The 22,796-nt window shown below is 45.2% G+C and overlaps 2 protein-coding genes across 2 annotated transcripts; both read right to left on the reverse strand.

Annotated features, from left to right (window-relative positions):
- Positions 1-8,048: 8,048 nt before the first annotated feature.
- ethe1 (ETHE1 persulfide dioxygenase) lies at positions 8,049-14,473 on the reverse strand. Its single transcript, XM_072461156.1, has 7 exons — positions 14,238-14,473; positions 13,393-13,537; positions 11,730-11,878; positions 11,511-11,640; positions 8,582-8,671; positions 8,381-8,497; positions 8,049-8,300 (listed from the first exon to the last, which is right to left on the reverse strand). The coding sequence occupies exons 1-7, from the start codon at positions 14,442-14,444 to the stop codon at positions 8,254-8,256; spliced, it is 885 nt and encodes a 294-aa protein (XP_072317257.1). The 5' UTR covers positions 14,445-14,473; the 3' UTR covers positions 8,049-8,253.
- Positions 14,474-15,227: 754 nt separating this feature from the next.
- On the reverse strand, positions 15,228-17,910 carry LOC140374179 (transmembrane protease serine 6). Its single transcript, XM_072461000.1, has 6 exons — positions 17,729-17,910; positions 16,647-16,825; positions 16,321-16,416; positions 15,597-15,739; positions 15,357-15,512; positions 15,228-15,288 (listed from the first exon to the last, which is right to left on the reverse strand). Exons 1-6 carry the CDS (start codon positions 17,809-17,811, stop codon positions 15,283-15,285), a joined length of 663 nt encoding a protein of 220 aa, XP_072317101.1. The 5' UTR covers positions 17,812-17,910; the 3' UTR covers positions 15,228-15,282.
- Positions 17,911-22,796: the final 4,886 nt, after the last annotated feature.

Consider the following 22,796-nt stretch of genomic DNA (forward strand, 5'->3'; position numbering starts at 1 on the left):
GGCAGTGACGTGGCAGTGGGCCGGCAGTGACGTGGCAGTGGGGCGGCAGTGACGTGGCAGTGACGTGGCAGTGACGTGGCAGTGGGGCGGCAGTGACATGGCAGTGACATGGCAGTGACATGGCAGTGACGTGGCAGTGAGGCGGCAGTGACGTGGCAGTGACATGGCAGTGGGCCGGCAGTGACGTGGCAGTGGGGCGGCAGTGACGTGGCAGTGGGGCGGCAGTGACATGGCAGTGACGTGGCAGTGGGGCGGCAGTGACGTGGCAGTGGGGCGGCAGTGACATGGCAGTGACATGGCAGTGACATGGCAGTGACGTGGCAGTGGGGCGGCAGTGACGTGGCAGTGGGCCGGCAGTGACATGGCAGTGACATGGCAGTGGGGCGGCAGTGACGTGGCAGTGACATGGCAGTGACATGGCAGTGGGCCGGCAGTGACGTGGCAGTGGGGCGGCAGTGACGTGGCAGTGGGGCGGCAGTGACATGGCAGTGACATGGCAGTGACGTGGCAGTGGGCCGGCAGTGACATGGCAGTGGGCCGGCAGTGACGTGGCAGTGGGGCGGCAGTGACGTGGCAGTGACATGGCAGTGACATGGCAGTGACATGGCAGTGACGTGGCAGTGGGCCGGCAGTGACGTGGCAGTGGGCCGGCAGTGACGTGGCAGTGACGTGGCAGTGACGTGGCAGTGACGTGGCAGTGACGTGGCAGTGGGGCGCCAGTGACGTGGCAGTGACGTGGCAGTGACGTGGCAGTGACGTGGCAGTGACGTGGCAGTGGGGCGCCAGTGACGTGGCAGTGACGTGGCAGTGGGGCGCCAGTGACGTGGCAGTGACGTGGCAGTGACGTGGCAGTGACATGGCAGTGACGTGGCAGTGGGGCGGCAGTGACGTGGCAGTGGGGCGGCAGTGACGTGGCAGTGACATGGCAGTGGGCCGGCAGTGACGTGGCAGTGGGGCGGCAGTGACGTGGCAGTGGGGCGGCAGTGACATGGCAGTGACGTGGCAGTGGGGCGGCAGTGACGTGGCAGTGGGGCGGCAGTGACATGGCAGTGACATGGCAGTGACATGGCAGTGACGTGGCAGTGGGGCGGCAGTGACGTGGCAGTGGGCCGGCAGTGACATGGCAGTGACATGGCAGTGGGGCGGCAGTGACGTGGCAGTGACATGGCAGTGACATGGCAGTGGGCCGGCAGTGACGTGGCAGTGGGGCGGCAGTGACGTGGCAGTGGGGCGGCAGTGACATGGCAGTGACATGGCAGTGACGTGGCAGTGGGCCGGCAGTGACATGGCAGTGGGCCGGCAGTGACGTGGCAGTGGGGCGGCAGTGACGTGGCAGTGACATGGCAGTGACGTGGCAGTGACGTGGCAGTGGGCCGGCAGTGACGTGGCAGTGGGGCGGCAGTGACGTGGCAGTGACGTGGCAGTGACGTGGCAGTGGGGCGGCAGTGACATGGCAGTGACATGGCAGTGACATGGCAGTGACGTGGCAGTGGGGCGGCAGTGACGTGGCAGTGACATGGCAGTGGGCCGGCAGTGACGTGGCAGTGGGGCGGCAGTGACGTGGCAGTGGGGCGGCAGTGACATGGCAGTGACGTGGCAGTGGGGCGGCAGTGACGTGGCAGTGGGGCGGCAGTGACATGGCAGTGACATGGCAGTGACATGGCAGTGACGTGGCAGTGGGGCGGCAGTGACGTGGCAGTGGGCCGGCAGTGACATGGCAGTGACATGGCAGTGGGGCGGCAGTGACGTGGCAGTGACATGGCAGTGACATGGCAGTGGGCCGGCAGTGACGTGGCAGTGGGGCGGCAGTGACGTGGCAGTGGGGCGGCAGTGACATGGCAGTGACATGGCAGTGACGTGGCAGTGGGCCGGCAGTGACATGGCAGTGGGCCGGCAGTGACGTGGCAGTGGGGCGGCAGTGACGTGGCAGTGACATGGCAGTGACATGGCAGTGACATGGCAGTGACGTGGCAGTGGGCCGGCAGTGACGTGGCAGTGGGGCGGCAGTGACGTGGCAGTGACGTGGCAGTGACGTGGCAGTGACGTGGCAGTGACGTGGCAGTGGGGCGCCAGTGACGTAGCAGTGACGTGGCAGTGACGTGGCAGTGACGTGGCAGTGACGTGGCAGTGACGTGGCAGTGGGGCGCCAGTGACGTGGCAGTGACGTGGCAGTGGGGCGCCAGTGACGTGGCAGTGACGTGGCAGTGGGGCGCCAGTGACGTGGCAGTGACGTGGCAGTGACGTGGCAGTGACATGGCAGTGACGTGGCAGTGGGGCGGCAGTGACGTGGCAGTGGGGCGGCAGTGACGTGGCAGTGACGTGGCAGTGGGGCGGCAGTGACATGGCAGTGACATGGCAGTGACATGGCAGTGACGTGGCAGTGGGGCGGCAGTGACGTGGCAGTGACATGGCAGTGGGCCGGCAGTGACGTGGCAGTGGGGCGGCAGTGACGTGGCAGTGGGGCGGCAGTGACATGGCAGTGACGTGGCAGTGGGGCGGCAGTGACGTGGCAGTGGGGCGGCAGTGACATGGCAGTGACATGGCAGTGACATGGCAGTGACATGGCAGTGACATGGCAGTGACGTGGCAGTGGGGCGGCAGTGACGTGGCAGTGGGCCGGCAGTGACATGGCAGTGACGTGGCAGTGGGGCGGCAGTGACGTGGCAGTGGGGCGGCAGTGACATGGCAGTGACATGGCAGTGACGTGGCAGTGGGCCGGCAGTGACATGGCAGTGGGCCGGCAGTGACGTGGCAGTGGGGCGGCAGTGACGTGGCAGTGACATGGCAGTGACATGGCAGTGACATGGCAGTGACGTGGCAGTGGGCCGGCAGTGACGTGGCAGTGACGTGGCAGTGACGTGGCAGTGACGTGGCAGTGACGTGGCAGTGGGGCGCCAGTGACGTGGCAGTGACGTGGCAGTGACGTGGCAGTGACGTGGCAGTGACGTGGCAGTGGGGCGCCAGTGACGTGGCAGTGACGTGGCAGTGGGGCGCCAGTGACGTGGCAGTGACGTGGCAGTGACGTGGCAGTGACATGGCAGTGACGTGGCAGTGGGGCGGCAGTGACGTGGCAGTGGGGCGGCAGTGACGTGGCAGTGACGTGGCAGTGACGTGGCAGTGGGGCGGCAGTGACATGGCAGTGACATGGCAGTGACATGGCAGTGACGTGGCAGTGGGGCGGCAGTGACGTGGCAGTGACATGGCAGTGGGCCGGCAGTGACGTGGCAGTGGGGCGGCAGTGACGTGGCAGTGGGGCGGCAGTGACATGGCAGTGACGTGGCAGTGGGGCGGCAGTGACGTGGCAGTGGGGCGGCAGTGACATGGCAGTGACATGGCAGTGACATGGCAGTGACATGGCAGTGACATGGCAGTGACGTGGCAGTGGGGCGGCAGTGACGTGGCAGTGGGCCGGCAGTGACATGGCAGTGACATGGCAGTGGGGCGGCAGTGACGTGGCAGTGACATGGCAGTGACATGGCAGTGGGCCGGCAGTGACGTGGCAGTGGGGCGGCAGTGACGTGGCAGTGGGGCGGCAGTGACATGGCAGTGACATGGCAGTGACATGGCAGTGATGTGGCAGTGGGGCGGCAGTGACGTGGCAGTGACATGGCAGTGGGCCGGCAGTGACGTGGCAGTGGGGCGGCAGTGACGTGGCAGTGGGGCGGCAGTGACATGGCAGTGACGTGGCAGTGGGGCGGCAGTGACGTGGCAGTGGGGCGGCAGTGACATGGCAGTGACATGGCAGTGACATGGCAGTGACATGGCAGTGACATGGCAGTGACGTGGCAGTGGGGCGGCAGTGACGTGGCAGTGGGCCGGCAGTGACATGGCAGTGACGTGGCAGTGGGGCGGCAGTGACGTGGCAGTGGGGCGGCAGTGACATGGCAGTGACATGGCAGTGACGTGGCAGTGGGCCGGCAGTGACATGGCAGTGGGCCGGCAGTGACGTGGCAGTGGGGCGGCAGTGACGTGGCAGTGACATGGCAGTGACATGGCAGTGACGTGGCAGTGACGTGGCAGTGGGCCGGCAGTGACGTGGCAGTGACGTGGCAGTGACGTGGCAGTGACGTGGCAGTGACGTGGCAGTGACGTGGCAGTGGGGCGCCAGTGACGTGGCAGTGACGTGGCAGTGACGTGGCAGTGACGTGGCAGTGACGTGGCAGTGACGTGGCAGTGACGTGGCAGTGGGGCGCCAGTGACGTGGCAGTGACGTGGCAGTGGGGCGCCAGTGACGTGGCAGTGACGTGGCAGTGACGTGGCAGTGACATGGCAGTGACGTGGCAGTGGGGCGGCAGTGACGTGGCAGTGGGGCGGCAGTGACGTGGCAGTGACGTGGCAGTGACGTGGCAGTGGGGCGGCAGTGACATGGCAGTGACATGGCAGTGACATGGCAGTGACGTGGCAGTGGGGCGGCAGTGACGTGGCAGTGACATGGCAGTGGGCCGGCAGTGACGTGGCAGTGGGGCGGCAGTGACGTGGCAGTGGGGCGGCAGTGACATGGCAGTGACGTGGCAGTGGGGCGGCAGTGACGTGGCAGTGGGGCGGCAGTGACATGGCAGTGACATGGCAGTGACATGGCAGTGACATGGCAGTGACATGGCAGTGACGTGGCAGTGGGCCGGCAGTGACATGGCAGTGGGCCGGCAGTGACGTGACAGTGGGGCGGCAGTGACGTGGCAGTGACATGGCAGTGACATGGCAGTGACGTGGCAGTGACGTGGCAGTGGGCCGGCAGTGACGTGGCAGTGGGGCGGCAGTGACGTGGCAGTGACGTGGCAGTGACGTGGCAGTGACATGGCAGTGACGTGGCAGTGGGGCGGCAGTGACGTGGCAGTGACGTGGCAGAGTGTGAATTAGCTAAGGCCGGCAGTTTGCTGGCCCCTCAACTGACGAGGTTGTGTTTTTGTATTGCTGGGTTTTGTGTGCAAATTGGATCATTTTAACTTTTCCAGGACATTTAACACTCAAGTTTAAAGGTGCATTAAGTAACTTTTCTGATGGAGGGCCCTGCATCAGCTTGTCTCTATGGAGATGTTCTCTGTTTTGTCTGAAATATTCCAGAGATGGCACTAAAAGTATCTGTATCATTAATATATAAGAAAATCCTATCCACAGATCCAAGACCTGGTGGAGATGAGTTTAATGTGATAATGTAAAAAATCCAGGCAAAGAAATAACATCAATAAATTCTTTCACCAGAAACGTTTTGAAGTGTATCACAAAATTCAGAGACAAAACCACTGCGGTGTTAACACTTTCATCTACTTTTCATTTGTCAAATTCCACTATGATCCTGTTTGAAACGGTTTGAAAAAACAAACAAACATTCTTTGCACCATTTTATGTTCCTCTCGTCTTGGGGCCCACGTTCCCCTGTTTGAGACGCTCTGGGTTAAGGGACAGATGGCTCTCAGTGAGGACACGCCCTGTTGTTTTGACACAGGACAAAGCAGGTGTCTGTCAGTGAGAAGGTCCCGCCCGCTGCATTGTTGGGCCCCTCATGACAGATGGGACACTGTAGCATGCGCCTGTGTCATCGCTTTGATCCGGACTTCAAACTGTACGTAACCGGAGACACAGTTATTGACTTTACATTCAAATCATTATATATATTCAAATATATTCAAATAAAGAAAAGTCCATCCAATGTTCTCGTTTATCTGTTGAATAGTAACATTAAAATATAATATTGTTTTTACTTCTGGAGGTTTCACTTTTAATAATTTGAAGTCTGCGTTCACATTTGGACACTCATGACATCAATAGTGAGAATTATCTTTTTATAATTATTATTTTATTTGAACTGGGACAAATTAATTAACCGGTATCTGGATCCAAACTCTAAATTTAAAGTGCATATTCAGGTCAGACTACACATTTCACTAAAACGTTACTATGTAGGATTTGAACATTCTGGTGATGTTTATAATGTTACTTCCTGGTTGGACAAGAGCAGCAGATGTGACAAAGGTAGAGGTAATTCCATAACAGTTACCTAGCAACCATATTGTAAACAATGGCTGAAATACATATAAATGACACATTAGTAACGATTTGACAAACAATAACACTTTTATTTAGTTAAACGATTGTTCATTAAATATGTCTGTCGTTTGGATAGAATGTCGCTTATTGATGACATCACAGAGAGATTCTGTTTCAGCTCTACTTCCTGTGACATTAACTTTTATTTTTCTTGACAAACTGCCACTTGACTGACGTGAAACCATGATAAACATTCACCACAGCGACTATCCCACTAAACAAAGTAATAATTAGCAAAATATGAGAACCTGTCACATGCACTTTAACCTGAATATGACTAAAGTAGGATTAGAACAGGACCAAACCAAGTCTACATCACTGCAAACGTGAACGCAAGCTTGGATTGTCCTAAATATTAACAAACCCAATTAAAAAGCATATTAGAATTGCATTGTTAGCACTATACTATTTTCCTTTTGAATCCATTTTTAGATGTGGGACATTTCTTGAGCATTCTGTGGGTTATTTGCTCCATAATTGACAACAAACTTGAATAACTAAACTAGAAGTAGCAGCATAAATGTCTAAGAGCATCTGCAGCTCTTCTGGCATGCTCATAATGGAGTCTAGAAAACACAGCTCTACACATTCCGAGCTTACTTCGGAATGCAGAGTATTGCAACTGCATTTGAAGACAACCACAAATGAAGCAAGTGTCTCAGTCAGGGTAACACCCCCCAAACCTGTCCCACCGCTCCTGTCCCAGGGCTTAGAGACGTCCAACAACAGCGGAAGGAGAAGATTATAACCGCACGACTCGCATCAAACCGGTTCAGCACACGTTCTGCAACCGGAGACCGATGATGATACCGACCTGAAAATGGACCGTTTGTGAAACCGATAAGGATGATATAGAATTTTAGTGTTGCGATTATTGCGAGATGAGACGTGACAAAATAAAGATCGTTTTCTCAATAACTGACGCGTAACAAAAGTCAAATCCTTAATTACATTGCAAGAATGTGGCCAGTTTTATGAAATCAAACGTTCTGAATGCAAAAGTAAAGTTATTGTGACTTGAATATTGGATCTGCAATAGTCACGATTATTAGTTTTCAGTTTTTATGATTATACTGTGGCCTGGATCAACGAGATTGTCGCTTCACCAAATAATCTTGACATCCCTAAAACTTACAAACATGTTGATAGTAAAATAGTTATATATATAAATATATATATTACAAAATTTACCACAAATTATACTTTTCTGAAGCGATTTTCAGTTAAGTTTGGTTAAACTTGATTTGCCTTGAGCTCAGTGCTGCAGGTCACATTCCACACAGCCACAGGACACACACACATCCACAGGACACACACACATCCACAGGACACACACACATCCACAGGACACACACACACACATCCACAGGACACACACACATCCACAGGACACACACACACACACACACACACACATCCACAGGACACACACACACACATCCACAATAAATACAAGAATAAGAAACAAAAACACTCCATTACAAATGTGTCAGACTTTCTGGATTTATTGAGCAGAGCGACAGTTGTTGGTAGAAAGAAACGCTTGTGCTCGACTCAGTCACGTCTCTCTGTGGCACATTCCACTTAAGACTGTCGACACCAAGGTATTTGAATGACCCAACCTGTTCACTCTCTCTGCCTAGTATTTTTTCCTCATAATTTGTTATAGAAAAGATAAGATATGCCTTTATTGTCCACACATGGGGAAATGTTGGCGTTACAAGCAGGTAGATACAGGGGAAAGGACAGATAACTTTCACTGACGAGAAAGTTCTTGGCAACTGTATTTGCTGTAAAACAAAGATCATGCTGCTGTTTACAGACCTCAAACTGCATCACTTCGCACAGCAACAGCAAAAATACTCATCTTTCATCACAAACATAAGAACTTTCTACTCATAAATCCAGTTACTTTCACAGTCTTATCTTCATCGCAGTGCCATATTTAGCATACATGTGATGTTTTTTGTGTGCAAGAAATGACAACAGTGCAACAATGTTTGTTTAAGATTTAATTAAATATTACAATTACATTACAGATTAGAGATGCTTCCAAAACATCTATTCACATCAGAACCAACCTGACAAACACATTGCTCACTTCAAAAATATGAATCATACATACATAACAGTAAAGCACTTTAGACTCATTAGAGTAGTTCACGGGTCAGTGTTGAAGTTTACAATCTTGATTTACTCATTTTATGGCTAAACTTGGTGCACTCCACAAACCAGATTGGCAGGAACGGCAATGTCTGCGAGAAAAGAAACAGAAAGTTGTGTCATACATGTTTGTGTCTCTTATTACAAGACTTAATTCAAACGTTGTGGATACCGATTTTGTCCGGCTTTGGCAGGTTGAGGTTGTTCATGATGTCCACAAACTCTTCCAAGGTTCTGGTAAGACGGGGGTTGTACCGGCGCTCCTCTCCCACTGTAGAGACTGTCTGGCCTAAAGCACAAAGAATGAATGAACATGAAGGATGACTGCGCGTCTGTTGGTTTGTGTGTTGCTGTGCGTGCTCTGTGTGTGGACCTTGGTAGTCGTGTGCGGGGTAGACCAGGCAGCTGTCGGGAAGCGTGAAGATCTTGTTGTGAACGGACTCGTAGAGCATCTTAGAACAACCTAAAGGATACAGCAACAACACAAGTTATATCATGTTGATGGCACAATAAGTAAAGAAATTAAAAGATAAAACGTTGCTAGTTTGAATATGTTTTTCTCTCTGGGCAGTAGAGCTTAGGGGAGAATACAACACTGCTCTCTAGTGGTCAGATTGAAGGATTACAAACACACAGCTTTTCCATTTGCCTAGTCACAGATTTTATTAAAGGTTTTGCTGATTTTATCCCAGTTTGGCCATTTTTTGGGTTTAAATATTTACTTCCTGGTTGTAAATCCTAACATCAAATGAGGAGAAATTCCGTTTATAGTTTCCTAGCAACCATATAATACTCCAAAACCTCACAGAAATTATTATTTGACAAATAAGAATTATGAGAACAGCATGTTCGGTTTTGTGTGTAATTCCCCCAAACATTTGAATGGAATCACCACTTTACTCATATAAAACTACAATTTCTATTTACAACAGATTTTATTTCACCAAACAAAGTAAAAACTAGGAAATCTAATTAAGGCGAGACACACAAAAATGCAAAGAGTTGAACACATTTGGGACATTGATATTTAAAAAAAGGGAAGAGCCAGGTTTAAATGTCTTGCAGTTCATTTTGTTGACAAATTAGTTAGAAAAAGATGTACAGATGGATTTCGGGTATCTTAGTTGAAACTTTAATAAATCAGAATTAGAATGAACTCTGTCAAAATCTATTACAAAGTCCCATTCAGCAGGTCAGTGACAAACTTACACAAGCGATGGCAAATATTACGACCTGGCGAGATGAAAGTAACTTAATACATCTAAGGGGAAAAAAACTTAGTGGTGAACCTAATATCCTTAGGTTCACCACTAAAGATCTACAGTACGTTTCCAACACAGATAAAGATTGTGTCGCAGAGTCAAACTGAGCCTCTCAAATGTTCGCTTTATATGGCCACAAATGTCTTTGTTTGCCATGACAACTATACAAAGGTACTTGACTGAAACCACTGTGCTGTGCTACAAATATAAGATTTTGAATTGGCAGAACATGAGGATGTGTTTAACATGTGTTTAATGTTAAAAGTGGTCCCTGGTCGGTCCTCTCCTCGAACAGTGTGTAAATGTTAGACCTACTCCTGTTCCAAACACCAGGGCTGAGGTCAGAGGTCACCGTGTTGTCCCACAAAGTGAAGCCTCGTGAAACAGAAAAGAGAGTTCCAAACACTTCTCCAAGAACACTTTCCTTCTGTTTTGTTTCACTTATTTGTGGATTTATTCTGTTATGTTGGAAAAGCAGCAAAATCAACAGAAGGACCGGGCAGCTCTTGACACACAAACTAGTCCCGTACCACACGGGCTCAGAACCTGGTGTCTGCGAGGCCATGTGACCAGAGTGATCAGAGTGAAGAAATAGAGGTGGGGGCGGTCTCCTGTCCTCGCCCCGTCTCGTAGATGCACGGCTGCCAAGCAACGACATCAGTGGAAATATCCAAGCCTAAAGAATGAAGCCTAAAGAATAAAGCTGAACGGCGAAAGCACCGAACATCAAAGAAGGAGCGGAAGATGAAGCCGGTCGGACTCTGGAAAGCCAACCGCCATAAAACAACAACAACAACAACAAAGTGAAATCCGAAGAATAACGTCTGGCGGTAATGCAACACTCGGATGGCCATAGAACAACAACAACAAAAACAAACTCATGGTTCAGGTCATAGTTTTGTGACAGACTCATCTAGGTCACGTGACCAGTGCTTTGAATCATGTTTCGGAGTGTTTTGAAGCACATGTTTCTTCGGGGCTTTGAAACTGTCAAAACGCCCGATTCTATACGAACATCACTAGGAATGGAACTCAGGACCTTTGATCATCAGGCCCCATAAAACATGTTTAAAATACACCTGAGAAAGAGGCTGTCTAATAATCAAACCTGCCGACATGAAAATGATTAGACTACAATGTATTGTTTTAATTTTGAGTCATAGAAGATTATTATAATGTCTTTGTCCTTTACTGTATATCATCTGTACAGTTTTACTGTGCATGTTTTCTAATATTGGTGCTTTTTAGGGTGAATGTTAACATGTTTAACTTCTGTCCAGGACCTTCATTTACAGAAATGTTTATGAATATACATGGTCCCTGTGTAATAAACTAATAAAACAATATAAAATCGATGAATGCAAGAGGTTAAATGAAGAATTTTAACAGCAAATTGGACAATTTTGATATTTGTTATTTCAAATAACGATTTGTATTTATATATTTATTTTAAATCTGATTTATTGAAGAGCATATGACAGATTCTCATGTTTTTGTAATTATGACTTAGTTTGGCAGCCAAGAGGTGTTATCTTATCAGTGTTTAACTATTGTGTAATTCAACGGTTCCCAAAGTTGAAGTCCGCTTTAGCTATATAGTTGTTTAAAGTTACTACAGTATCAGTACACAACCTACAGTTACTGTTTATGTGTACATCTAAAGGAAAAACATGATATATTCTTTGAAATAGCGCACATGCCAAACTCCCATGTGCAAACTGGGAGAAAATGGGACATTTTAGTGAAATGTGTAGTTTAACATGTCCAGTGCACTTTTGTAACTCCAAAAAATCTGATCTAGTTTACTCAAATACTAAAAAAGATATGCAAAATCCCCCCGATTTTTAAAAAAATCTGTTGTGTCAAGACAATGAAGACATTTAAACCTAGCTCTATCCATTTTTCAGATTGTTCCAAACATGTGCAATTTTGTCAATTTTAAACACGTAAAATGCCTTATTTTTTTATTACAATTTGTTAATACATTTTTTAAATACGCCTTAAAAAAATAAAACAAAATAAGAGACTGTCGGTTTCTACCTTGCTGGAAGTCTGTCCTGCCACAGCCTCTGATGAGAAGGGCGTCGCCGGTGAAAGCCATGCTCTCATCACCGGTCACCAGGGTCATGCAGCCGTCCGTGTGCCCCGGGGTCTCCCTCACCACCAGACACTGCAGCCAATCACACCACAAATATGTCACATCAGAATCAGAAAACAAACTGTATAAAGGACATAGCTGCAACAGTACTTGGTTCTTACATGTCTTCCAAAGGGGATCTTGTCTCCTTCTTTGACAAATAAGTCAGCCTGGGCACCACTTAGTTTGCAGATGACACTTTTCATCCCCACCAGTTGCTTCTTCATGAGCCCTGTGCTTGTGATATGGTCGGCATGGCAATGGGTGTTTACTGTAAATATATATATCTATATTTAAAAAAAAAACGTCATTCTGCCCCCTGTACACAAGATAAAATGTGAAAATTAGAAAGCCCAAAGGTAAGTCAAGAATTTTATACTAGCCCAAATGAACCACTAGTATATAAACTTCATTTTCAAAAGTCATTTCAGCAACGCTATTCCTGCTGCACCCAGGTCACTCTGATTGTAACGCATCTGCCCTGCTTCCCACGGCGGGACACACTACTTTTATTTTATTATAAAAATGTCATCTATTAGTAATTAATTTAAGGTATTAACTCAATTTATTGAAACCGTGTTGGCGATATTTTGTGCGACCCAAAATGTTGTTGCAGTGGCGTGATGAGAGACTTTGGCCCTCAGGGAAATAAAGTTGAATAGCCCTGATATAGAGGTTACACAACATTCTGACTGCGTGAGTGGCAGTGTGTGACAAAACTATGGGCAGCACTAACTGTCAAAATGTGTTTCTATGTTTTTTTTTGTCTATTTTTGTCAGAGGAGCTTTTGTTTTTCACCCAATTGACGGTAACGTGTTGTTACTAAACACTAACTAACTAACTAGTCGAGATTAAACATCCACTTCACAAGAAGCTTATCAGCACAGAAGACATGCAAATTCAGGACCACAGAGCGCCGTGCATCTTAAATCCACTAACCACTCTATTGAAGACAGTGAGGTGAAGATTCAGTGTCCTTAAAGGTGGTATGGACGATTTTCTTCAGCAATTTTTTTATCATATTTCCTCGTGGCGTGGATAAATCATTTGTCCTGCCACGTATCAATCATAAAACGCACCTACCGCTCACCTGCAGCCGCGTGCGGTTCGTCCCCACGTTTCCGCGTACCTAAGCGCATGGATCTATCATAATATAGTTCCCTCAGTGTACGGGGCAAAATGAAGACGGAGAAAGACAGTTCGAGCTGACGCAGAAGTGGACAGAAATCTACGGGAGACGAGAGATGCGATGCGCTCCGTTACGCTAATAAACAAACGCACGTGTGTGTTGTATCAGTCCGCACGGGGGAGTGCGCATGAGCACTTCTGCCTGCGCTCTCAGAATTTTGAATCCTTGGAGAAGTAGACGCCCAGGGCATTCGGATGCTAATCAGTTACACAGAGAGGAGAGAGAGTGATCCAGGTAACAATAGGAGGCTGAAAGCCCATTAAAGGACTGATAGGAAACAAAGAGGGTTAGTTTCTGGTGAAACCAATAACACCTTTTATCAGGAGGTCGGTGGGCGGGGCCCACTCAGAGTAGGATAAAGATCTGAGTTCCCGGTCTTGATTCGCAGATTGAGAATGACTCTCGCATGAGTGTCGAAACATATTGTTTTTTCATAAAGTCCAGATGGCTACAACTGAATCTTTTTCTACAGTTGACAGTAACATGGACACTGACATTAGTTTTTTTCTCCATAGTAGGTCCAACTTTGTGCATTTTTTGAACCTCAAATCACAGAATAAATGTAAAAGAAATATAAATGTGCATGTCCGTGTACCCGCCACTTTCAGGGTGAGTCCCAGCTCCTTGATGAGCATCATGTCTCTGCCGAGGGTCTCCAGCACAGGGTCTATGAGGACGGCCTCCTTGGTGTCAGTGTCTGCCAGCAGGTAAGTGTACGTGCAGCTGCTTCTGTCAAACAACTGCAAACACACAAGATCCAGGATGACTCAGCAAAAACGCACACAGACAGCAGCACCTTTCCTGTAAGGACAACTGGACATGGACATGGACACGGACACAGACGAGAAGCTGCACAAAGTCTGATGTGACACGTCTACCCTTTATCAAGCAATTTACAGATAAATTACTCATGTCATAGGGTCTACAAAGCATCGTTACCAAGGAAACGCCCACACATTTTCCAACTTGACTTGAAAGTTTAATACTTAATGTTTAACCGTACATTTGACAAATAAAATATAAACATGAACATTTTGCATAAACTTACTTTGACTGGAATAACCCTGGTGTGACGTCACTTCCTGCCATTTTCTACAGATTTGTCAACGTTTTCTTCACAAACACTATAACTATGTCAAACTATAATTTATATGTGCAACAGGTAGAAAATGCACCAAATAAAAGTCCAAATTAGAACGTAGTAAAAACCTGTCATACAACAAAGTAATGATACAGTACGTAACATAAACTTATAAGCTTCGTGTCACAGACAAAAACTCGGCTTGTTTGTTGTTTAGCGTCATGCTAACAGCTAAACCGACCATTAGTAACACAAGGCTAGTTTGGTAGAGACTTTACACCTTCAAAACACTGGCGTCATCTCGTCAAATCAAAGCCTAAAAGTACCAGAGTTCCTCCGGAGAGTACGGAGCGCTGTACCTGTCTGAAGAGCAGTCCTTCCGCCCGTGCCATCCTGGTGCAGTGGGCTCTGAGTGCGGCTCGCAGCGGCAGGACGGGAGCGCAGAGTCCGGGGGAGAAGTGCCTGTGCTCGGCTGGTGCGTAAGACGAGCCCTCGCTGATGTTCGCTCTGCACAGTAGAGCCAGAGCCAGTCTGACCGGCTGCGCTCGCCTCATCACAGAACACATTGTTATTTCCTGTAGCGCGTGACGACAGATTATCTCCCGGGTCCGCGCGGCGTGTCGACGACGCAGTGACGTGTTGTGGTATTTACAGTGAAACGGACCGTGAAGCTGAAGCTACGCGGTCACCCTGGATGAACCCATGCTGAGGTCGGCACTAGATCATGCAGTCATAACTCACGGAAGTCAGAATTCCACTTTTTTTATATATTTTTTATTTTTTTATTGACCCTAAGTTTTTTGTAGTAGTTAGGAGACGAGGGGGGGTGGGAATGTAACAAAGTAGACTGTGAAATCTATAAGTTAAAAAAGTTAAACACAAAAAAAAAATTCAAGTTCAGAGCGGGAGTCGAACCCAAAATCTCCAGCATGAAAATGTTCTGCTGCAAGACAGAAAATATACCTCGCATGTGATCTGGGCCGCCATGAGAGCTGCCATATTGGATTCTGTAACTTCCAAATTCAGACTTCCGTGAGTTAGGAGTGTATGATCTGGGGCTGACCGAGCGAGTCACACGCAACTGCTGCAGGATCACCAGCCGGGTCACACCACACACCCTACAGGCAGTAAGAAGTACTGCACAGGACTGGCCTACGTGACAAAGAGCATCTTCACAAGACCAATCCTGTTTATCATTTGGCACAGAGTCTAGCCTATGAACCTGGATAACATATAATAAAATGGGGTGTGGGTAAATCAACAGCTTGATAATAATATATTCAGCCAACTTTGATGAGCATTGTTGGTGCACCTTGCAGATTAAAATGAAAAACAAAGACAAATGCAGGTGTGGTCTTGGCTTGTTTATTATCGCAGTCAAGGCTGGTGTGCTGTAATCTCGGATCAGTCCTACAAAAGGTCAAAGCTGTCAGTGCATGAAAACATTTGGAATAACATGTGGTGGCAGCCTAGCCTACCTCCAAGTATCCCCCAACCCACTCCATCACTTGTGTCACGCGTGTGTAGACCCCTGGTTTGTTGCGGCGAGCACAGCCCTCTCCCCAGCTGACCACTCCTGCCAGTCTCCACTCTCCCATGGCTGTTTCACATAGTAGAGGTCCTCCGCTGTCTCCCTTCAGGGCAGACAACACATGCTTGTCAGAAAGGTTACTACTCATCGAGGAATGCACTGTATTATCATTGTTTCTAAATACAACCTGGCAGGAGTCCACCCCTCCATCCATGCTGCCGGCGCAGATCATGCGAGGAGTTAAGAAGACCCCATAGACGCGTGGAAGCGAGCACACAGACTGGGCTACAACTTTGACCTGAGCTTGCCTTAAATGAGTCATTATAAACCCTAAAAAGAGGGAAAGGATATTGAGAATTATAATTAAGGTGTTACAAATCATGCAGTTATCAAACAGAGAATGGGGAAACAGCCTAATATGGCCTATGGCTTCTCTGATGGTGTTTCCTCAACTGGCTCATCTGTACTCGGCCTTCAAAGTATTTTTGACAATGTGCTAGATTTATAAATGTGTGTTAGATTTTCCACAATTCAAAATAAATAAATAAATACTCCATGCTATCTAAATTAAAGCCTATATTTTTTTTATAGATCAATACAATTTTTTTTATACATTTGCTGGGTTTCAGATGACATCACAACATTCTATAAAATAAATAAAATACTATCGCTGTCTAGGGTCTAGGTTTCTGTTTGTGAATTTACCTTTTAGATATTTATGGCAAAACAATGTTAAATGTTCAATAGATTTAATTAGTAAATGTGGCTCTTGCTTGAAAACCACCAATTATAAGCACAGTCACATAAGCCAAAAATAGTAAATACAGTTCTGTTTAGCAGAGTAGAAATCTTGTAGCATGTTCCAAATGATTCATATATTTTTTATATGTGGGGTGTATTTCAAAGCACACCTCCTTCCATGGTATGGCCCCAGCCTGTGATCCAGCAGTTGGCACCAGTGAGAAAGGACTCACTTTCTCTGGGCAAACACACCGGGCGCACATCATCTACCAGATATCATAAAAGAAGATTACTGCTATATATATTATTATGACACAGCAAACTTTTACACGCATACTTTGCTACTGATTACACCATAACAAATATGATAAAACATATACAGCTTTCTTTTGTGTTCTGTGCTGGTGTTTATTAGCACTGCCTGCCTGACGTGACCCTGCACAGACTGCACTACCTGTATTACACCAGCAGAGGGCGCCACAACGTCTCCTCTTACCGCTCATGTCTATTTTCCTGGCGGTCCGCAGCAGCCCCACGTCGTAGTCGTTGTTCTCAGAGTTATATTTGGGGTGAGAGAAAACCTGCAGCCCCCTGTAGCGTGTACCCATTAAGGTTTCTCCAATGCTCAGACTGTTCACCAGCACCTGCCACTCAGCAGGGTCCACCATGGCGCCTCTACAGAAGGGAAGAAACAAGGGTCAACAATGGTCAAAGATGGATTTTTGAACGATAGTGTGGTCAGTTTTGGTTTCTTTCAGCAGCAAGGATTCTTAAAGGCCCTGTACCTGACATTTTTATACTATTGTGATTCTGAAAAATGACCTTTGCACCTACTTGTAGAAGGCATTTTATTGGATGAGAACTAATCCAGCTTCTTGATCAGTTTGTGCAACATCAGAGTGAGAATAGGGACTGAATGGGTGATGCTCAAAAGTAAATAATACCATATTTAAGTCACATTGTTCAAGTGCTGTGCTGAGACTGGTGTATGTCTTGCTTGTGTTCTCAGAATATCAAACAATAATCACACAGAAAAAAAGGTAAAAAAAACAAAAAAAATAACTTTTTAACAAGCTGCAAACTTAACTTAAACAATATTTATGATTACATCCATGATAAAACTAGCAAAAAGAACAAGCCTGCTTTCAGTTATGTTTTTGATAAGACGTGTGTTAAGCGTGTTCAAATTGTTCAGATGATCCAGTAATAGACCACCCAATCTAAAATAGTCACTTTTCTCTCATAGTGATGAACGTCAATGCCTTAAAATAACATGTCTTACTCAAACCAGTTATACATATGCTCCTATATTTAACTAAGGTATTTGTAAAATGTTTACACTTAAACCATTAGACTTAATGACGCTTGTACATTGTGCATCAGTGACATTGTAATTTGCATTAAGTCAATTCAGGCCATGCAATACAAAGGTCAAGAGCTGGAAAGCCAGTCTTGAGGGTCAAAGGTCAACATGGTGCGATCGTGATGAGAGTTTGCTTTACGCAACACTCAACAGAAAATGGATTTGCTTCGTGTTTTCCTCGTCGTCACTGAACATTCACTTGTTAGTTCTCTTACTCGACAAAGCAGTGCGCGGCAGTGATGACCCAGTATGCGGAGATGATGGTCCCACCACAGATGTGCTTGCCTCTACACTGCATACTGACCAGCCACTTCCAGTCACCTCTGGACGCCAGCGTGCCTCCTACTATTCGCTGGTAGTTGCCGACAGGAAATGAACAATCTACAAATAAGGGACATTATATGTCATTATATGTTCTCATGTGCATTTGTTTAGGTACTTTTGTACTATGATGAGACACACACAGAGTTGTAATGCATTTTCGTGTGGGCCGGTATTGAACACACAGACATATATAAATACTTTATTAGGAAGACGTACTTTTTGCATTTAGATATAAACTGTAACATAAGTAGATCATTATTTTACATTGTGCACATTGTAAACTGCAATAGCTGCTCTTCACAATGGCATTTCATTGTTATTTAGCTAGCTGTTTTTATTTTATTTTATTTTATCTTTATTTTTCCCCTCCATTCCTTATTAGGAAATGAGAGGTTTTTGTTGTTTTTTGTTTAAAAGAGTTCTTCTATTAAGAGTGTTTTTACAAGAGATTTGTTTATAAGACTTCCTATAAGTGATCTGTCCTTTTCCTCTGTATCTACCTGCGTTGCAACAATGAAATTTCCCCATGTGTGGACAATAAAGGAATATCTTATCTTATTTCATGTATGTGTTTTTATTGTGGAAAATGGCTATGTGACATTTTTGAACACTGCTTGTTTGGTCCGGAGCTTGAATAATTCCAAGTACAGAGTGATGGGCGGGTATAACAGACATTTTCGTAGCACTCAAGCCTCAAATGCAGGACAAAAGATTATTCAAACATGCATCAATCAATCAATCAATCAATCAAAAGGGAACATCGGAACAACATGTTTACTGCATCTGCACAGAATTATCCAGATCACCACCCATTGGATTACAGTAGTTTGCTTGAATCCCTGAGCCTCTTTGTGTGGTGCTGTACATCTCTGTCCACTTACCTGCTGTTCTGTTTGGTTGGTTGGTGGGATTAGTTAGGTTTTTGGACAGAAAGGGAGTCTGAGTGAAGAGGTGGCAGTTTCCCTTCACTTCACAGAGGGAGGGCTTGTCGTACGGGAATGGAAAGGCGACGAACTTGACTGATGCACAGAGAAAAAGATTGGATTTTTACATGTCTGACTGGCAAATAAATAGCGTAGGTGCACTCAAAATCGGGACACTTTCGATACAGCGTACATATTTGAGTGCTACAATAATCTGTATCCCTCCTGGGTTCAGATGTCCTCTTCATAAATGATTCAGATTTAGTCTAAATGAATGAGAAGAGCTCTATCTGATATTTGAAATGTGCAAAACCAATTTACCATCTGTAGACAAGTGTCGAGTCAGCTGTCAATGTAGAAGATGGCATAAATATCCTACTTTTTACTGTAATTATTCAATGTAGCAGCAGTAAATATGAATCTTAAAATAAATAGAAGCTGAATACTGGTTTAAGTTGAAATTTTATAAAGTTTAACGCTTAAAAATAAACTTTGTGTGATATGTTTGAATACATTTTGACATTCATTATGCTTTTTGCTCTTAAAAAAATCTTTCATTGCAGGAAAACCATAGGAAATCATTAAAATATTAAAAACTTTCCAATAAAACAGCTACTCTCTTCTGATCCTTTCACCATCAGGCACACTATATATTATGAGTCAAAATATATAATTGATCAGGTGTATTAATTATAAAGTATGAGTATCCACCAAATAGTCTTATTTTTCAGTTTCGTTTTCAAAGTTTACTGACACATTGATGGCGACTTACTCAGGAGCGCAACGAGGATGACGAGTGTGATGGTTGTAGTAATGGCCAGAGTGAAGAGGAGATCGCTCCGTGAAAAGCCTCGAGAATCTACTTCTGCAAAAACACAGAAACAAGAGAGCTACAATATCTCGCTGTTTCCCATTAATAGAGGAGACTATAGTTGCCCCACCAGTTTTTTTAGTCTAAGTAAAGCTGAAAATGGCAAAACAAATGATACTTTATGCTTGCAGTGTTGTTATAAATAGCAGTAAATATATCTAATCAGTGTGTTTATGATCCGCAGAGGCAGTATAGTCAATAGTCTAGTGTAAAGCTGTGGGATGTTGATGTGTAATGTCCTTTTTGAAAGAAATACATGAATTAATATTCTGTTTTTTCATACAGACGTCACAATAATTACACATACATAGTAGTTAGTTCTTTATCATGTGTACACTACAGTTAAAAGTAATGAATCTAATGCATCTAATGAATCATTATTACAACATATACACATTGGGGAGGCAAGTCACTACAACTGTCAAAATAAAAACACAAAACATATGTATACATGAGGATGAAAAAAATGTAAAAATCAAAAGTAGAAAGTGAATGTATATGTATAAGATGAAGTTCATAACATATAACCGCTGTACTCTCCATCCTCCTGAGACGTGTTGGACGTGTCCCAGGATCAAAGATAACCAAGGCCATACATACAGTACATATAAGAGACTGTAAAGCATTAACAGCTTGAAATGGTCTTCAATTTAAGAGCGATTTCAAACCTATTTACGACTTGACTGACAGCTCCCTGAGGCCGACACTGGGCAACAATGTGAATGTCAAGTAGATGAACTAGGGCGCATCAGTCGTTTGTAACTCCTGAAACTAATGTCACGCCAACAACCGCACTCCACAAAAGCGTCTATATGGTTTCCCAAGGTCAAATGCATTTCTCAGTTACATTAAGGCCGTGGCTTCAGGGCTACTGTGGCACATGTAACACTGATAGATTACATATGCTTACATTCTGGAGTAGAGCCTTGAAATGGAAAGTAAATGAACAGTTTCAGTGTCAATCAGCTTCCCTGTAGAATGCATTTCTATTTGAGGTGTAAAAGGCTCCATAGCAACCTGGGGGGGAAATCTACTGTTCACACTATAAGCTCATGCTGTGTTAAATCCAGCACTCCAAAGATAAAGTGGTTAATATTCCAAGAAAATGTAACACTGAGCTATAATTGTCCTCACAACTCACTAACAAAATTGTACTTCTGAGCCGTATTCAGAGCCCATACTTAACATATTATGCAAAATCAACTTCTATAACATTTTTAATCTAGTTATAACCGTTTTCCCTCATCATTTATTTACTTTATTTATTTACATGTATTTATTCCGATTGAATCCTGCATGTTTGAGTAACCATGGTTTGTCCTACATTCGAGGCTCCGAAAACCCCTGTTTACACCTACCCCCTATCCCCGCCAACATTCCTGTACTTTAAAGACTGGACTTTAAACATTTTACTCTGTGTGACCCATGTAAAATACTTAAATAGCTACTTTAATAAATAAAAACATGCAAACGACAATCCAATTTTGGCTACTCGACCCACCTCTGAGTGATGGAGCATTTACAGTGTTTACTGAAACTAACTAACTATTGCTGCTTCAAATAATTCAATTGTGCACTTAGTGAGGTTATTCCAAAGTCCTGTCATATGCTAATCGGCTACCATCATTAGCTGTAATTAGTCCGATCACAATGGCCACATGTCTGAGGCTGTGTTGGTAAAGAGCACAATTCAAATGACACATTTCACCAGAAGGCCATAATTAAGCCTGCTCCTGTGAAAAGACCACTTGTTGCCATTTAGTAGATGGTTTTCAATCCAATCGAAGCAGAAATGTGGGGCTGAATCAGGAACCTTTGTATAAAAACACATCATGGTCGAGCAGCAATAAATGAGATTGAATTCCTGATCTACAGAAGTATTTGCTGGGTTGGTTTGTATTATAAGTGTTTATTTATTAAAGATTTAGAAAACAAAATATTCATTTTGGCAGGAAACTTGCAAGTATATGATCGACTAGTTTTCTCTGCATTTGAGCCAAGATCTTTAGTGGGAAAACCTACCTGTCCATTTACAGAAAACTCACTGGAACTTACAAAAATAACCATACATTAGATACATTATGTTGACTCAAAAGCCTCATTTACAATAAGTAAATAAAATATAATACGTCTTTTACATATGCTTTTCAGTTCAATTCAATGTTTGTGCGTATTCTGGGTAGAATTGGCGAGATATTTTGACCTGGTTTGTGATAATTATACATATATCAGTAATCACTGGGCCTACACGAGGCATCTGCATGAACACTGCATAAAGTTCACTGTCCTCTCCACCCACACCAGTGGTGTCTACAGGGTTCTGAAACAGGGGGGCCAGAAGAGAGGCGTGTTTGGGGGTCCTCCCCCTCAAAAATATATATTACAAATCACATTGTGTTCCAGTTGGTTGGGGTAATTTTTGTATGTTGTTTCATCAAGCCATAATATGAATATCCTACATTTGTAGACCCACTCTCATAATTATGTATATCAGCATTTTCAGTTCAAGTTTTCCTTTTAGACAAAGACACATCACCCAAACAGTTTTGCCTATTATTATAGAATAATGTGAACTATATATTTAACATGTGCTGTTCAGGAGGATAATATCATCATCATCATCATCATCATCATCATCATCATCATCATCATCATAATAATATAAAAATGTATTATACATATAACATACAGCATATCTGTATTACATCAGTGAAGAGGATGAGATACATAATATTTTATTATTTGATCTGCTTTTTGATTGAATCAGTGATAACTATTTATGCAAGCTCTGTCTGATTCGTCTGAATTGTTAAAATACCAATAAATTAAAGAAAACTAATCTAACGACTAAAACTAAACAAAAATGTATTAATTACATTAAATAAACCTTGGTCTGCACTATCCAGTAAGCTGTAAAATGACCAATGGTGTCACACAGTACCTTTGTGTTCCGTAGGGATGTCGTTAGGTAACACCAGGCTCACTGTCCCCTCCTCCAACGGGCCCCCGTTCGATGGCTTCCTCTGAGCAGACTCTTCAGGCACATCGACAGGAGCTGGTACGGTTGAGATTGACGGACAGCTGACCTCTGGGGAATTTCCAGAGGTTTTGCACGATGCTTCTTCCTGCTCACAGGCAGTGGGTAACTCAGGGTACAGTCTTCCT

This window comes from Eucyclogobius newberryi, unplaced genomic scaffold (genome assembly GCF_026437365.1).
Source record: "Eucyclogobius newberryi isolate DKJ021-1_F unplaced genomic scaffold, fEucNew1.0.hap1 SCAF_3, whole genome shotgun sequence".
Classification (NCBI taxonomy): domain Eukaryota; kingdom Metazoa; phylum Chordata; class Actinopteri; order Gobiiformes; family Gobiidae; genus Eucyclogobius; species Eucyclogobius newberryi.